A 19555-nucleotide genomic window follows, 5' to 3' on the forward strand; every position below is an offset into this window, starting at 1 on the left:
CGTGTCTATAGTGATGTCTTTAACAATTTCATTTGCGTTAAGGTCATATAATGACCTTGTTCAAAATCACATGTCTTCTTAATAGGATCTTGCTGTATTTAACGGAAACTTTGGGACAGGCTTATTGCATGTCAGTGGTTGGTACCTTGATGTGCTTGGCCTTCCTGTATCAATCACGTGATCGACAGTCTTGCCGGGAAAGTAAGCAATGATACGATGCGGTGTAAATGTTTTTAAAAGTCAAATATCTTCTACGTCGTTATATGCATTCACCTGAAAATTCAAGATAATATTACTGTCTCTAACGTTGCAGGCTGATATGATAGCCTGTGTCTCACCTGCGTAGGACGATAAATGGTGACTTCATTTTCAGCGAAGTGTGTTAAAAGTTCATGAAAGTGAAATATCTTGCACTTCAGTTAATGTACAGTGCTAATGCTTGGAATGCTATTACTATAGGTCAGACGTTGGTGCCCTAGTACGCTAATTATTCCTGTTTTGCTTGCATAAGAAATCGAAAGTTGGTACCCTAATATCCTGGGCATTCCTCTAGTCCTTGCGTAAGCAGTCCAAAGTTGATCCCGTCATGACAGCCTAATGAGTCTAAAGTCGGTACCATAATATGGTATATTACTCTGTCTTCCTTGCGTAAACAGTCTGAAGTTGGTATCCAGGTATGCTGGGGTTTTATGCCTTACCCACGTAAGCAGTCTGAAGTTGGTATCCTAGTATGTTGGGTGATCCTGTTTTTGCCACGTTTGCAGTCAGACGTTTAAACCCACTATACAATGTAATCCTGACTTTCTTGCTTTAGCAGACTGCGGGTGGCACCTTAATATGCACGTGCTCCTGTCTTTCCCCACGTTCACACTGAAAACTGATACCTTGATACAAAAGGTCTTTCTTGCTATTGCAGTCTGAAGTTGGCATCCTAATATATTAGGTGTTCCTGCCAAGTCTGCGTGAGGGGTCGGAAGTTGATTTCATATTGCTAAGTGTCCATGCCTCGCCTGCGTAAGCGGCCTAAAGTTGGCACCCTAATATACTAGAAGTTTCTGTCTCTTCCAGATAAGCAGTAAAAAGTTGGTACCCTACTATGCAATGTGTTCTTGTCTTCCTTGCGTTAGCAATCTAAAGTTACTAATATGCTTGATGTTCCTGCTTCTCGTGCACAAAGCAGTCGAACGTTGATATCCTAATAGGTTTGGAATTCCTACTGAACCTGTGTGATAAGCGGGCTGGTATTTCATATATAACAATGTTACGATGCCGTGTAAATGCTTTTAAACGTTGCATATCTTCTATACTCGTTGTGTGCATTGAAATGGAATATAAAGATGCTATTACTATCCCGAACGTTTCTACACTGATATGCTAGGCCATCCGTCACCATTGTTGTTTCATTGTCAGTGATGTGCGTTAAAGTTCTTGAAATTAAAATATCTTGTACAGCATACAATTTATGCAATCGAAACATGGGATAGTAGTAACATAGGTCTAAAGTTAATGCCACGAAGAGCTAATTGTTCTTGCATTGATTGCGTAGATAGTCTAAAGTTAGCGCCATGAATCGCTAACTGTTCCTGCGTTCCTGCATGAAAAAATTATAAAGTTAGTTCCATGAATCGCTAATTGTTCCTGCATTGCCTCCGTGAATAGTCTAAAGTTAGTGCCGTGTATCGCTAATTGTTCCTACATTACCTGATTAAATAGGCTAAAGTTAGTGCCGTGAATCGCTAATTGTTCCTACATTACCTAATTATATAGGCTAAAGTTAGTGCCGTGAATCGCTGATTGTTCCTGCATTACCTGATTAAATAGGCTAAAGTTAGTGCCGTCAATCGCTAATTGTTCCTGCATTACCTAATTAAATAGGCTAAAGTTAGTGCCGTGAATCGCTAATTGTTCCTACATTACCTAATTAAATAGGCTAAAGTTAGTGCCGTCAATCACTAATTGTTCCTGCATTACCTGATTAAATAGGCTAAAGTTAGTGCCGTGAATCGCTGATTGTTCCTGCATTACCTGATTAAATAGGCTAAAGTTAGTGCCGTGAATCGCTAATTGTTCCTACATCACCTAATTAAATAGGCTGAAGTTAGTACCGTGAATCGCTAATTGTTCCTGCATTACCTGATTAAATAGGCTAAAGTTAGTGCCGTGAATCGCTGATTGTTCCTGCATTACCTCATTAAATAGGCTAAAGTTAGTGCCGTGAATCGCTGATTGTTCATGCATTACCTGCGTAAATAGTCTAAATTTAGTGCCATTGATCACTAATTGTTCCTGCATTACCTGCTTAAATAGTCCAAAGTCATTGGCGTGAATCGTCTAAGGTTAAGCCATGAATTGTTAATTGTTCTTGCATTTCTTGCTTAAATAGTCTAAAGCTGGTACCTAACATCTTGGGTGTTCCTATCTTGCGTAATCAGTTAAAAGTTAAAAGTTGGTATTTAAATATGCAGTCTGTTCCTGTCTTTTCCACGTAAGCAGTATGAACTTTCGTATCCTAATACACGCGGTGTTCCTTTCTTACCTACGTAACCAGTCTAAAGTAAGTACCATAATTTGTCAGGTGTTTCTGTCTTCCTTGCAATCTGAAGTTGGAATCTTAATATGTTATATGTTCCTGTCTTGCCCATGTAAGCAGTTCAAACTTGGTATTCTAATGCTGAGTGTTCGTGCCTTTCCCATTTAAGGAGACAAGCTGGTATTCTGATATGCTACGTGTTCATGTCTTTCTCATGCAAGAAGTCTGAAGTTCTTCTTCTTGTATGCTGTATATTCCAGTCTTTCTAACGTAAGCAGGCTAAAGGTGAACCCTCTACAAGGCAACCACTTCCCCTCACCAATCGCAGTAGAGGTCGTCTTGAACGCGTGTCATCGTCTATGGATTCGCGATCTTGAAACCGATGAAGCCACCTAATAAATGTATGATAAAATGAAATCTGTAAACTGTATCTGTGTCGGGGCCCGATCTCATTCGGAGATTAGTACAAAGGCGCCCTAATTTACAGTAAAATCGTTGCCCAATAGCATCCTTTATCTTATTGGAAGACCGTTTTTCGCCACCATCATTTGCATGTGCTATGTCGGAAGTATATTTTGCAGTTGTCTTGCGTGCAGAAATGCAAATCGTGTTATAGACCATCATTTTACCATTCGACAGGCATTAAATGTATTGACGAGTTCAAATAGGTTTTAACACTCGTAACAACAAAACTAAAAGAAGGATTGAAACAATATTTAATACGAGTCTCATAAATCATGCCCAGGAGGATGCTGCTTGCTTCAAATCTTTACAAGTGGTCGGGGAGATGTGTTGTTGACCAGCTTTCAAGTTGTAACATCCCTCAACAAATATAGCGATTGGCATAAATTAACATCAGTGATTTAATATCCAAGACAGTGCCTTTCTTTGTCATCCGTATTCACGACAATATTTTTAACAAGACCAACACATTTCTATCCAAATGTGAAATAAATCAGTAATTGGCAATCAGCCCATAAAAGATGAAGTTATGATACCAAGAACCTTGCACAAAATCAGATGGTCTTGATTCTTTTATAGAAAGAGACAAAACACATTCGTGAATTTTCCTTCAGGACAATAGTAGCAGTGTATAAAACGAGACTACCAACTCATAGTGACATTATAAATAGGGCCATCCTTTGCGTTTAACCCATGCGTAAATAAATAAATACTTCGAGAAATTCAGATCGATGTACAGTCATTAATTACAATACCCTAGCGCAACAATATTCTAAATTGCGTTACTACACTATGGTCTTAAACTAAATAACAAAAAAGCAGAACTATAAAGTTTAGTAAAAATTGAACAAAACTATAATTATCTATGTCATAAACTAAATAACAAAAAAGCAGAACTATAAAGTTTAGTAAAAATTCAACAAAACTATAATTATCTATGTTATAAAATGTAAATTTAATAAGAACTTACAATAATGTGAATTTGATCCCAAATAAGCCTTAAGATTCCATCACAAGTTCAAAAGTATCGTGTTCTGAATGAATTCCTTTTATTTTACGATTGAATTCCAATCTTAAATGTGTTGATGTACCAGTAGTCTTGAATATGCTAATATACCAATAATCTTGATGTATTACAATGATAAAATCCACAATGCCTTTTTACGGGTCCTCAATAATCCCAAAGTATTTATTTTCAAAACTATCGATGAGCACATTGTAATTCCAATGAATAATTTGTAAAGAAATGATTCCTCTCAAAGTATATCTGAACACAACAGTACATTCTTCTTCAGACTGAAATTAAAGAATGATGAGTAATCGTATTGATCTCTAATTTGTATATATCCCCACGTGACCGATGTCGGAATAACATTTTCTGAAGGAGCAAAAAACTCAATCTTCTCAATGAAAACTTACCCTTAACTGTAAAAAAAATCGTTTCTAAAACCTTCTAAGGTCATAACCAAGGCTGGGTCTTGAAGTCAGACCCATGTGAAAAACTTACAAACTTGATAAAAGAAGCAGCTATGCACCAAAACTATATCCTCAATTATGGACAAGGTCAAGCACACAGAAAAAGGTAAACATTTATCACAATTGATGCTATCTGAAATCTTGCTAAAATAAGTAGAGATGAAGAAAAGCAATCACCAAATGTGTTTAGGCAAGTTATCTGACCAAATGTAATGTGCGATATAAACCGAATGGAGTACATATAGATATGGATCTTGTCAGTATTTCATTGGCTTAATTTTGTTGGGATTAACGCTATTTTCAGCATATGATAGGCAATACATGTTGGTCAGTATGTTTGGTGGAGGAAGAAGCGGGGAAGATCCACCGATCCACAGGAAGCTGCTGGCAAGCTTTCTCACATACCAATGTTTGTCGAGCCGAGACTCGAACTCGCGCGGACAGGGGTGAGATGTGTAAATGATATGTAAAGGCGAGTGCCTTTGACAATTTGACCACACGGTGCCCCTGTGAATATATAAATCCGAAATATAACTAAAACTGAAGAAGTACTTTATGTATATTTCTAATTTCAATTCATTATTTATTTTTTTTTTCTTGACTAAATTTGAGCTAAAACCGGGGACATTTAAAAAAATAAAACATATTTAGCAAAATAGCACGGGGAAGGCTTAATCTTTCTCTTTCTTTCTCTCAGAAAAGCAAACTAACTACTTGCTCTAGTCTGAAGTCCTCTTGGGTCATCGGGACATCACACAACTATTATGGAGAGATTATATGATGCATGTATCACGTGAATGTTTGGAACTAACCAAATGCCATACATATATTCACAAGTAAATTCAAACAAGATGTTGTGCTAGTGCATGATGCATCCAGCGCTATAACGTGGAATGCACGTGAATTTAGTATTATTTTACACATTATTTCAATTAGTTTCAGTGAGAATTATTTTTATAGCATACAAAACTTACACGAAATACGGTCAACAAAATATTTTCGACTTCTGCGGTATCTAAATCTGGCACATTTACTGTTTGTTTTACGGCTGACAATACAGAATGGTTTTTTTTATATAGACCTTATTTTACTTTAGAAAGGAAAGTATTCTTTCGTGTACTCTATTTTGTGTTAGATAAAATACGGTAAGCAAAGGATTGGTTTGCTATTTACAGGTATTTATTATTCTTCACACGGCAGGTGATACAAAACACTCACTTCAAATCAAAGCTACAGTGATCCAATTTTCCAGATGTTCCTCCATCATATGCTTAAAAGGTTCTCGTTGGTAAAATTGCCTTGTTAACTAATAATTGAATTGTAAAAACTACAATGCCACAAAAGGAGTAGGATCTCACAGGACTTGATTTCGAAATATAATTTAGGATTTTACTCTCAGCGATTCATTTTACTCTCATCAACTCATCTATCATTGACTCATCTTGCTCTCATTGACTCATTTTAATCTCATCTACTAATTAATTTGGGACTTTACTCTCAGCGATTCATTTTACTCTCATTGACTCATCTTACTCTCATTGACTCATCTTACTCTCATTGACTCATTTTAATCTCATCTATTCATTTTCTTGGGAACTTTTCATGAAGGTTATATAAAAAATACTTTTGCATAAGAAACTAAATAATTAATGATGTTGAGATGTGTAACAATAATTGAGTGTTTTTGAGTTTCATGGTTGGTATAGAAACGGCAAAAATATGTTTTGGGTCGGTTAGATAACATCTTTCACATCACTAATCAGCAGACACCAGGCTTTGGAATATTATACCATAGTTATAGATGCTGAGAAAATTCGGGGTTCCTGGTGTAAATTTTGGGTAAGAAATAGCTATCTGTATTTGTATATAAAATGCTTGAAAATAGATGAATGTTTGCACCAATAATGGCATACAAGCTACATAATCATTATCAGTAGTGACACTTTTTAAAATTTAGAAACTGTATCTTGATTCCGTTTTTATGTATGACCTTTTGTCTGTCTGTCTCTGTGAAGTATACATATATACATATACAGCTAAATATGCATATTATTGTCCGATTCTTAATACCAAATTGTACTTGAACGTTTATCAATCTGTTTGTATTGGAACAGTTAATATTTATCCACATGTACATGCATAATGTACTTTAGGGTAATCAAAATAAATTACACCATTCACTTTTGTTTGCTGTACGAGTGTCAAAGCTGAGCCAGTGGAAGCATTACATTTATAAAATTCGTTTTCAGAGCTAATTCGTTTGCCGATCATCTTTAGATTTAACAATATTTTAATTGTTGTATTTTAGTGCTGATTGGCTGATTATCTGATTAACTGATTGATTGATTGGCTGATTGATTCATTTTACAGGGAGATCACCAATGAAGAAGCGGAGGTACGTAATGTTGTTCTAGATGTACAGTTTTCGCGATTCCTAAACGTACTGGTATTTAAGCTCTCGAGAGTTGTTTCTCTTGTCTTTGGTAACTATTTCATTGTATTGCTTTCTAAATCCATCACAGGCAAGGAACTAACTATACAACGGCAAAATAAAGTAAATCTGTTTGGAAGATATATGAATTAGACAATCATAAATACGTATTTAAAAGAATTGTTGAATGACCGGGATATTATTTCTTTCTTCGTCTGACAAATCCTTTTAATTCCTTGATCTCTTTATGTTAGCCACCCAATCTAAAATAATTTAAAGATATGTACAGGACATTGCAATGTTATTTTTGAATGCGCTTTTAAGGGTTAATCATCATAAGTAGCCCAGGAAAGAAATAACAAGAAACATGTCTTATGAAATGGGGGAACAAGTAATGTATTGACCGAGCCAATTCGTATGAAGTGTATGTTTCCTGTCATGCAGCACCATTACCACTGCAACACTACACACCTTCACACGTATATATATATATATATATATATATATATATATATATATATATATATATATATATATAGAGAGAGAGAGAGAGAGAGAGAGAGAGAGAGAGAGAGAGAGAGAGAGAGAGAGAGAGTGTGATTACAATAATTTTACATGTGATAGTTTTATAAGTGCTTAGGTTCGCATAAATATTATCCTTTATTTCAGACAATTGAAAGGGAGAAAAGAGAAAGCATGAAGGTAGATCGAGAGCGAGAATCAAGTAGATCAGTGTCAAGGTCGAGGTCACCAACCCCAGACAGACCGCGCTATTCTCCAATAGATTTACGCACGACAGAAATAAGCAAATCCCTTCGCACCACCAGACTGACACGAGAATCATCCAAAGAAGGCGACGAGGGACAAATGATGGCAAATCCCGGTGCCGGGGATATTATTTTCCTCCCCAGAGATCCAGAGACACGTCAGAACCATGATCGACGACCTTCTACAGGTGAAGGACAGGAAGAGCATCAGGGTGAACATCTGTACACTCGGGTGATAAGGCGTCAAACAGTACAAGAAGACAAAGCATCCGACACCGGTGCGATCCATGTGTCGCCGCTTAGGCCGTCAAGGTACGTGACAGAACACAGCCTGCCGCCGACGACTTCTCAACTGAACTTACGCTCCTCTATGGCGCAAAGGATGACGGAAGTGATAGAAGCGGGTGACAGAGAGATGCAAAGATCGGATTGGGCGGAGGAACCGGACGACACGGTGGAAATGCGCATCAGGCCCGACACACCTCCTCCAGACTTTCCTCGTAGTAGTTATATGTCCAACTCCTCAGTACATCCTCCTACACCCCCAGTAGATATACCCAGTACCTTTACATCACCGCGGGAATCGGCCGTGCTAGAGCCAGAGATTCCGCCATTAGACATCCCAAGTACGGTAACCACACCACGGGAAAGCTTCAGGCGCACCTCTCCTCTTGAAGATTTGCGACAAGGGTATTACGGACTTCGAGAATCCAAACAGCCTGGCACTCCCCCCAAGAACGATCTCAGGCAATCCAAACTTTCTAGCACCACCCCGAGGGAAAACTTATGGGAATATGATCGGCCCAGTACTCCCCCCTTTGACGATCTCTGGCAATCAAAACGCCCCAGTACACCCCCAAGGGAAGATTCCCGGGAATATAATCGGCCTAGCACTCCGCCTAAGAACGGTCTCTGGCAATCAAAACGTTCCAGCCCGTCGGCACGGGAAGGGGTCAGCACTCCCCTCAAGGAAGATCTACGGCAGTCCAAACGGGCCAGCACTCCCCCAATAAACTTGCCCCCAGATTTATCCCGTTCTCTCAGACCCTCGACTCCACCGCTGGACTTGGCTAAGAGCAAAGATCCAAGTCATGATGGGCCTCCCAGTACATTCCAGGGCAAATTAAATTTTCTTGAGAAATTTATGAAAGATCGGTCTCCAGGAGTGGAAAATACCCCATCTAACGCCAATAACTGGACTCCGCATCTCCTTCCGCCAAGTGGTGCTGTAGCCAGCGCTAAAAATAAATTGGCAGCAGCTCTTGGAGGCGGTGATGGGAATACATCAGAGGCTTACATTGATAGACATAGGGAAACTACTGTACAGTTCACAGACAAACCACCCGAGATAATTCCGCGCTCAGAACCAGGTAGTCCCAGAGGTACATTTACTCTTGATGACATCGAACCTCCCGCAATGACTGTACCGCCACCACCCCCTCCTCCTCCACCTCCACCTCCGCCCCCTCCTCCACCACCACCTGTACGCAAGTAAATATAACCATACAGAGTTATATTATGTACGCTATATAAATGATGCCCTATCAAAATATTTTCCAGCCTTAAGAAGTGTAAACAAGCTTCTTAAATGTTTCTCAGCACACGTTCTTCATGAAATTGAATAACGTTCTCTCCGATTTGGAATAACACATCTCTCTATTACGTTTTAACGCCATGATTGCTATTTAAAGTCGTTCGTATGTGTACAATAGATCTAGATTATATCCACCAGACACTCTTTAGCTTTCAGAACTTTCCAGAGACAATCAAGGCCTTTTTTTTATTTTGTTATTTTTTTTAAAATTTTATTTTTAATTTCAAGGAGTCGTGTGTAAATCTCCTAAACGGTGAGTGGGATACGGGAGCTTGTTTGCCTTATGTTTACCAATTTTCCAGACATTGTGGTATAATACTGTCATTTAACAGACTAATACATGTGTTCCAGTTTACTAGATGGTGTAAAGAAATACTGTCTTATAACAAAATGATACATCCATAAAAAGCTAAAAGGGTAAAATTGTTGGAAGATGTTGGATTGTCCCTTTTACCCGCCAGTCTATACTTTTTTTTTGTAAAAACATAACTTGCTTGTAAATGGACAAAAGAGATATGAAACTGATACCCAGAACTTATTAGAAAATCAAGCATTACAAATATATTCTTTCCATTTAGAAATCACATTCGAAATCGTGTGCTTGTTGCTCGGTGTGTATTTTTACGGAGTATATCTTTGTGAAAGTTATTCCAAAGTGTACGTATTTTTAGCACAAAGTAGCCAGTATAGATGCTGAGGCACTCCATTTGCATGTCACGAAATGTGGCAAATATATTATTCCTTGCACACATGTCTTTCAAATGTTGTAATCTAAAATAGAGTATGTATCCAATTTATTAACAAATAATATTTCAGTATTAATATAGTTAATATATCATTTATACAGATCTTAACTGAAGATTTGAAAATCAGTAAATCTAATTTACCAAATTTGGTAATATTTTCACTTTGTTATGTCATAAAATCGTACCTCTCTGAGGTCAACTTATAAATGAATTATTATTATTATTATTATTATTATTATTATTATTATTATTATTATTATTATTCAGTAATACAGTTATCTAAAACATTAAGAAAGAAATTGTGTGAAATTAAGTAAAATCACATGTATTGATTTAGTTTAAATGGAATACATCATCAATTGCTCATCTTGTAAATTTAAGTTGATTAAACATTTAATTTGTTTTATTTGAATACAATATTTGTTCACTTAACCCTTTAGGGTTGATATTTTTTTAAAATATATCCTATTATATGTATTAAAAGAAGAAGCTATCTTCATACTATTTGTATACATGAAATATTAAAAGTTATCGATTTTTTTGTATACTTGTAATATTAAAAGTTATCAATTGTTTCTATACATGTGATGTTAAAAGTTATAAATTTCAGCATAATAGGGTGTAAATACCTTTACCAGATAAACTAAAGATGTAGTTTTCTGTATTTGTTCAGATCATCTACTATATTATCTTCACACAGTCATGCAGGTATTATGTCAGTAAGAAAATGAAAACATGTAATTTTTTTTAGATATCCCAAATGTACATACATAGGTGATGAACCTTGATATTTGTATGATTGTATCCCGTATCAATTATAGGCCTGCAGTACACTTCCAAATATGGGATCACTCATGTTTAGATAATTAAACTTTAGTTACGATTTAGCCAGAGTTTAAAAGCACTGCTAGAGTAGATTTGAATAAAAATGTCGAATGTTTGTGACTTTTGCAGTTGTAATATGCTTTTTAAAGACAAGACAGATTAACTCGTAAGTTCAACGGCCACAATTCATCTTGTAAATATTGAATTTTAGGTAGCAAATTTCAGTCAAGCTGAGTAAACTAACTTCCCCTTTGACTTCAGATTATCTTCTCTGTCTGCTAATCAGTAAAAAGTGGCCTTATCAGATTATCTTCTCTGTCTGCTAATCAGTAAAAAGTGGCCTTATCAGATTATCTTCTCTGTCTACTAATCAGTAAAAAGTGGCCTTATCAGATTATCTTCTCTGTCTACTAATCAGTAAAAAGTGGCCTTATCAGATTATCTTCTCTGTCTGCTAATCAGTAAAAAGTGTCCTTATCAGAATATCTTCTCTGTCTGCTAATCAGTAAAAAGTGTCCTTATCAGATTATCTTCTCTGTCTGCTAATCAGTAAAAAGTGTCCTTATCAGATTATCTTCTCTGTCTGCTAATCAGTAAAAAGTGGCCTTATCAGATTATCTTCTCTGTCTGCTAATCAGTAAAAAGTGGCCTTATCAGATTATCTTCTCTGTCTGCTAATCAGTAAAAAGTGTCCTTATCAGATTATCTTCTCTGTCTGCTAATCAGTAAAAAGTGGCCTTATCAGATTATCTTCTCTGTCTGCTAATCAGTAAAAAGTGGCCTTATCAGATTATCTTCTCTGTCTGCTAATCAGTAAAAAGTGGCCTTATCAGATTATCTTCTCTGTCTACTAATCAGTAAAAAGTGGCCTTATCAGATTATCTTCTCTGTCTGCTAATCAGTAAAAAGTGGCCTTATCAGATTATCTTCTCTGTCTGCTAATCAGTAAAAAGTGGCCTTATCAGAATATCTTCTCTGTCTGCTAATCAGTAAAAAGTGGCCTTATCAGATTATCTTCTCTGTCTGCTAATCAGTAAAAAGTGGCCTTATCAGATTATCTTCTCTGTCTGCTAATCAGTAAAAAGTGGCCTTATCAGATTATCTTCTCTGTCTGCTAATCAGTAAAAAGTGGCCTTATCAGATTATCTTCTCTGTCTGCTAATCAGTAAAAAGTGGCCTTATCAGATTATCTTCTCTGTGTGCTAATCAGTAAAAAGTGGCCTTATCAGATTATCTTCTCTGTCTGCTAATCAGTAAAAAGTGGCCTTATCAGATTATCTTCTCTGTCTGCTAATCAGTAAAAAGTGGCCTTATCAGATTATCTTCTCTGTCTACTAATTAGTATAGTGGGGACATACCAGATTATCGTCTCTGTCTGCTAATCAATGAAAAGGGGCCTCATCAATGGCAGGAAACATTTTCGTGAGACAAATTTCCAAATATTTGTTTCAGTCATATGTAGTTCTGCTAACACATCATAATTTATTGAAATGTAGCTTAAAAAACATTAAAATTATTCATTGATGCAATGTGCGAAGAAGACTTCATTTAAATTATTAGGTAAAGGAAACAAAGTTTCGATTCAACCCACCCCCACAAGAATGGCACAATGGGTCTCGTAAGTAATATTTTTTGTTTTATTGGCACAATGTTGTCACTTCAGTTCGGATCTCATGATTATTTTTTGTTTGATCAGAATAATTATAACTATTTTTCATTCTCATTTTTTTCGATATTTTTACAGAAACTTTAATGATACATATTTGATGCAAATAAGCAAAGTATTTCTGCATTCATGGTTGAGACTATCTGACTATTGGGATGCAGATTGGTTGGTACGTTAATTTTTGTCGTTAAATTATTTAAGCTTTCTTCTGTGTGATACAATCAAAATGTAGACTATGTCAATCGTATCTGATTCTTAGTTGTGTGATTTTTCGTATGCACCCGCCATAAGGCAGGACATATGATATTATTGTGATGTCTTTTGCATGCGTCCGACTGTCTGTCTGTTTGTTCTATAGTTCGATCATGCACAAAAATTCGATCCTTCATCATCTACAATTAAACAACTTTGTACAAAGCTCGCGTTTGGTGCAGTCAAGAGATCTATCGATTTAGGGCTCTGAAGGTCAAAGGTCAGGGTCATAAGAACTGAAAGAAGGAACACTTTTCAACTTGATTATTGCACCAGCCACTTTGTCTTTACATTGGGAATGGCTTCCATTTGGGAAAGAAAGATAACTGATTTTGGATTCAAAAGGTTAAAGGTCTAGGTCACAGTTACTCTATGAAAGATGGTTCCCCACGATATCTTGAATTCTTTATCATATACTTCGATCAATCTTTGTGAATGGATTGCAAGGAAGGAAGAGACTCAAAATGTGAAAGGTTAATGACACTGGGACCGAAAAGAAGAAAAACTATTTACGTTCTGTATCATATGGTTTGCATTAAGACAAGATATATAACATTTGGTTAAACTTTTAAAAGCAATGGTCACACGAATATAAGGAAAGAAAACTATTCCACATATAACTTGAGTCCTTAGCTACAAACCATGAGGAAACATTGTAGGTGGCTTGCATTTGAAACTCGAAAGAAATTACTCAATACTGAGTCAATATGTCAAAGGTGGTGTTCATCATGTTTTAAACCATTGACCCAATTTTATGGATAGCTTGTATCTAAGACAAGAAAAAGACCTGTTGATTTTGGATTAAAAAGGCCAGCTATCCGAAACATGAAAGAGATTTTTACATAAAAATGTATAATAATAGTATTTACGTCACCAAGTCTTGCGTATACCGTCTTTACTCGCCTATAAGACGAGTCGTACTGCAAACTGCACAGACCCAGATCTTCCGTCGCATTATGCGCCGGCAGATATGTGTTTGTGCAGTTTGTTAGGAGTAATCAGGAGAACAAATAACATAGACCCTAATCTACAGACGCTTTATTCTACAGCAGATCAGGATCTTTGTTGTTTTCCGTTTGACAAGAGTTATAAACGAGTACGGACGGTAATTTGATAAAATGTACTCTATTTATTTCTCCAGAAAAGTTTAATTTGAGAAAGAACAAGAAATTGTGTTTCTCATATCAACACAGGGAAAGGATGCTATGTCATTCAACGATCCTTTAAAAGTACTGAAATAAACTTATTGTTTGAAGTGATTTCGGTGGAAAACTTTACCATCGGAATTATGTTGCATATGCCATGCCCCCAGTTTGTGTTTGTTAATTTTATTTTGTCTCAATGTTTTCTTTCTCCATAGATTTATGAACAGTTTGCTTTAAATATATCTTCATTTAAAAAATAAATCTTATATTTTAGCAGTACCATTGTTCTTGTTTCATTTCTAATGACTTTATTTATTTAGTTTTAGAAAAAATGTAGAGACTTACTGGCGAAATAATTTATTGATTTTTGTTTATTCCTACATTTTGCACATGTGAAAACTATATCCTTATATTTTTACATGTGAAAAATATATCCTTATGTTTTCACCTGTGAAAGTACATGTACAAGATTTCCCATCATGCCATGCGACGCGAGATTGTGTGTTCCCACAAAACTGTACCTCTAGCAACAATAACGAGTACTTTGTGAGCTAGAACAAATAAATAGAAACTGCCTTACATTACGGACTTGGAAGTCTTTGTTAAAGTAATTTGACAAGAAGCCATTCGCGTCTCTGAAGTTATTTCCCCTAACTTCCTTGACAAAAACAACAAACCCGCCGCGATCCATTGCTGGACACAGGGTACTAAATAATTATGGAAAAATGGGAACCAGCCAGGAAATGGGTGACACTAGAGTATATATGGGTTTGGGTGGCCATGATTGGTTGATAATTATAGGTTACTGCATTTGTATGGGAAAATATGAACGAGTTTTGGGATGGAATACTGCACGACCTTGGGAGTGCAGTATATCCTTCCGACAAAAACGAGTTCATATTTTCCCATACAAATGCAGTAACCTTTTTATTATATGCTCATTATTTTATTCTACCTAAGGTTTAATTATATAAACAAAATACACTATAAGAAACAACGTAAATGAATGAATGCCGTATTCCAAACTAAATACACAAGCGCAGACTTGTCATTACACAATGACATCGTTATTAATGCGCACATAACTCCGCCCAGATAAATTTGAACTTAGTCGCGCGCTCGACATAACTTTCGAAAGAAAATGGCGTATCTAGTTAAAATTGAAATTTGCAGTCATATTGTGAATGAATGCGCATTGCAACAACTTTTCCATTTGATCTGGAATGAATATATTTTGGTATTTTGTTTCGATTCGACGAAAGTTTGTGATTTTGGACTGGATTCATCTGTGCAAATTATACATGAAATACATCGGATTGAAGTGGCGCGGGAGAAGTGTGTTGACATCTGCAAATGTGTTTCTGTTTCTGTCATTGAATGTTTGAAATCATAATGTGGGGAAAATATGAAGTCTTTCAATTGCAATTATCAAAAAGACGCTATGGAATTTAATGCTTATTTCATTTCGAGTGCAGTAAGGAGGATGCAATTGCACTTATCATCGAAATTACAGCAGAATTTCGAAATGTGTAATCCAGACTGAAAACCTTTGACATGGCTCGTGTAGTTCGGATTCAAAAGTGCTGGCGTCTGCGTCCATTGTTTGTTTACAATAGAAAGTAGTTCCTTTATGCACGTGAATGCTATATGTATATTGTCACGCGAGTTCAGTATCGGGTAATATTGAACGATTCTGACAATGTAAAGTTAACGGGGAAAAAATGAGCATATAATAATGAAAGTTATTTTATAGGAAAAAGAATCTTTTGAAACATTATCCTTGCTGTAACTGAAAACATTAGAGACAGTGATTTATTGATGGAATTTTAGTCCTTTAAGTCTTTATCTTAGGACAGCCACAACTGAAATTAGCACCTGACTCTTTTGTGCGAAACTGAAAGCATATGTTTCAAACACATGTAGGGCCAGGAAATGCCGCGGATCAAATCCTTTTTGTTACACAGAATCTGTCGCCCATGTTTCATCTATCCAGATAAATATAGGTTTGACCATGAACACTCAAACCTTTTAATTATTGAATGTTTAATAACATGGCGTTTGCACAGGTTTACTATGGGAACCGAATTAGTACCATGAGTCATGTTTAATCGGACTTTACTATGGGAACCGAATTAGTACCGTGAGTCATGTTTAATCGGACTTGTATTGTTTCCAGATAGGGTCCAATAGTGTACAAAATGACAAAAGTGTAGTTTACTGCGATAAATTAAGTTAACAATCTTATCGCTTTCTTAAGTTAAGTGTATTTATATGATCAGCCGTTGAAAGTGCGCTGAATTTACAAAAAGGTGGTGCGGGTTACCTGGTTAGCGTGTTGTGCCGAAGAGTGAGTTCACTCTTCATACTATTGATTCTGATGCAAGTTTGGCACATATTAAAAGAAAACAAAATTGTCCTACGTTAATACCGGATATATTTTATCTTGTGGTACCAAAAATTATATATGTTAACTTCTGCCTTCGGCACTCGTCAAAATATCATGTTTTTGGTACCACACGATAACGTATATCCGGTGTTAATGTTGGAAAAGAAAATATGCTCAATAAATTTTCCCGATTTCAAGAAGACATACAAACCGATACATTGAAGGACACATCGACAACCAGTCACTTCAACCATTGCTCGAAGACTACATAAATTAAAATGCAGTAAATCATTTCGACTAAAAAAAAATTAGGCATATTTAGAGAACAGTCACAGTTTAGCTTAACATGCCTTTTGGTAGAAAGAATCTCATTATATATATATATATATATATATATATATATATATATATATATATATATATATATATATATATATATATATATATATATATAGTAAAGTGCTCATCCCGGTTTAATTTTCCAGCGCAAGCTCACTTATATTTAGAAAATTACTTCCTGTTTCGAAATTTCGGTAATCCTTAAATTAAGACCTTGAATTGGTTGAAATATTATTATGTACTGGTAGTGTATAGAAAGTCGTCTGATAACAGACGAAATCTTATATAAATAATGGCTTCTTATACTAGCTACTTATATCTGAGGAGATTATTTATCTAAGTATATAAACAACATAAAGTCTGAATGAGAAAAATAGAGGATTTATTTTAGTCTTCAAAGGTCAATAAACAAATCAGTGTAATAGAATTCACATATTCTCTTCCTGGTCAATAAATAAAATTAAAATAACAGAATGTAAATATAATTGTAACCAACAGTATCAACAATTTGTATTTCATAATATTGTTTATCAAATATAATTTGCTATAATGATTTAAGAATATTCATAGGGGTGACATTAAAATCCCATTAACAAAAGAATTCAAATATATATAATTAACATGCGAAACGGGTGACCATTTCTGTTACGATAAAATATTGTCATTCCAATGTACTGAAAATAGCGTTATGGAGGCCCTATATCCCTACGTAAGAGTACCCAAAGCTTTATCTTTGGCTTTGATTTTCCTTAGTACAGAAATTTACTATTAATTTTTTTATATAAAAAATGAATGTATATTTTATGATACGATTATTTTAAGTTCATTACTATTTAGAGAATGATAACATTCCCTATCACTTTTGGAAGCTGATTATACATTATGTATTGCATTTGCACAACGAACCCGATGCCGATTGAAGGGAAACTTAATGGTGTGCACGACACGTATTTATAACCGTCGGTTGCTCTACACAGTGTAACACTACGCCAAAAGAGTACATGTTGCTAACAGGTATTTAAGACACAATACATATTAGATAACGTTAAAAAAAAACAACAGATTCAAGACAAATATTGAATGCTACGTATATTATTACACTCATAATTACAAATGTGTGACCAAACAGTAAAATTATTGTGTCAGACGTATAAACCGTAAACATTGGCCTCCAAATGAGCTGGTGGTGCGCGAAAATTAGAACATGCACTATTCGGATGCGTTATCCTTCCAGGCGACTGTACGTGCATTATTTTATTGTTATTCATAACTTATTCTACGTGAAAACTTGTTAAAACAACGGTTTATTGGTGTTCAATAATGCTTGTATACACTGCATTGTGGAAATCTGAGATGCCTCCAATACATAATTTGCCCCCAAAACAAAGATGGCGGACATCGTACAGTGCGTTGAACGTTGTACATACTATCAATCATACAGAACATTTGTTTTGTAATACATCTAACTTAACATAGTCTCAGAATATCCATCTGTACATGAAACTATTATATGCGTGATTTCAGCATTGAATTAACGTAAGCAAATGATATGACACACCAGAAGTGCTTCTAATACATGCATTGCCTCTACAACAAATGTGGCGGATATTGTAAAACGGTGGCCGGACAAAATGGTAGAAAATGGTACGGACAAAATGGTTTGGACAAAATGTTAAGTGGACATAATGGTATTGGACAAACTGGTATGGATAAAATGGTGCGGACAAAATGGTGCGGACAAAATGGTATGGGACAAAATGGTCCTAGGATTAAATGGTATAGACAAAATGGTATGGATAAAATGTTTCAGACAAAATGGTATGGGACAAAACAGGATAAAATGTTAAGTTTTTCTAATTACACTTAATTTTTGGTGTCCCGTCGTTTGCGCGTATGTCAAAAACGCGCCGTCCTTTGCGATTAGCGGAAAAGTGACACCCTAGAAAGCCTGGTAAAACTTACGAGACCTGTGTATATTGCGTATATTTAGTGACGGTCTGCCGTGCAGAATTTTCACTCTTCGTACGACGAGTGACATTTTCCGAACTGCGCGAGTTGAACCTAAAATATAGCCAGTCTGGCGTCGGACAAAGCTGACAGTTTAGAGTAGAATAAACTAAATTGCGGTCTGAGTTATAACAGTATTGTACGGCATATATAGAGTTTATCAATCAAAGTATCAAAGTGAACTGCGCGCTAACGACTGGGGTTATTTACTTTTTGGAGTTTGAATCTAAAACTGAAAACAGTTGCATATCATTTTAAGAGGACTGTATTGTCTTGATTATTTAATTATTAAACTTGTTAATTTTTTTCATCATGTTAGAATATGCTACTTTTCAAAAAGGGACTCGCATGCTTGTATTTCAAGGTTATTTATTTACCAAGAACACTGATGGCAGTGATGGTAAGGAGCTCTGGCGTTGTGAAAGAAGAACGTGCAAGGCACGAATTCATTGATACACAAGCGAATGGTAATTATTATAAATCATCCATGGTGAGTTCACAGTAGCAGCCTATTAATATTAGTTAGTAAAGATTTGTCTGTTTTTTTTTGTTTTTACATTTCGTATTAATAAAATTGCAGTCGTACCATTTTGTCTGTACCCTTTAATCCTAGTACCATTTTGTCCCATACCATTTTGTCCGTACCATTTTGTCCGCACCATTTTATTCATACCAATTTGTCCAATACCATTATGTCCACTTAACATTTTGTCCATACCATGTTGTCCGTACCATTTTGTCAGCTACCATTTTGTCATAGTACCTGTAAAACACATCGAGATTTGCTATAAATCATACAGAACATTCTTTGGCAAAACATCTTTTTTAAAATAGTCTCAAAATACCCATCTGGACGCGAAACTAGTATATTTGTATTCATGTAAAATTGGTAACAATACATTTTATTTTTGTTTGTTTAGTTGAAAATG

At 35.7% G+C, this 19555-nt stretch overlaps 1 protein-coding gene across 2 annotated transcripts in view; it reads left to right on the forward strand.

Annotated features, from left to right (window-relative positions):
• LOC149772979 (uncharacterized) overlaps positions 1-14170 on the forward strand; it is a 65044-nt gene extending 50874 nt beyond the window's left edge. For both annotated transcript variants that reach the window (XM_089947007.1, XM_089947008.1), the window contains 2 exons: positions 6839-6863; positions 7569-14170. In XM_089947007.1, the coding sequence (XP_089803133.1) occupies positions 6839-6863; positions 7569-9161 (1618 nt within the window). In that variant the 3' untranslated portion in view covers positions 9162-14170. The remainder of the gene's footprint in view (positions 1-6838; positions 6864-7568) is intronic.
• Positions 14171-19555: the final 5385 nt, after the last annotated feature.

Source organism: Sinohyriopsis cumingii, unplaced genomic scaffold (assembly GCF_028554795.1).
Source record: "Sinohyriopsis cumingii isolate HCF-2022 unplaced genomic scaffold, ASM2855479v2 utg000940l, whole genome shotgun sequence".
Classification (NCBI taxonomy): Eukaryota; Metazoa; Mollusca; class Bivalvia; order Unionida; family Unionidae; genus Sinohyriopsis; species Sinohyriopsis cumingii.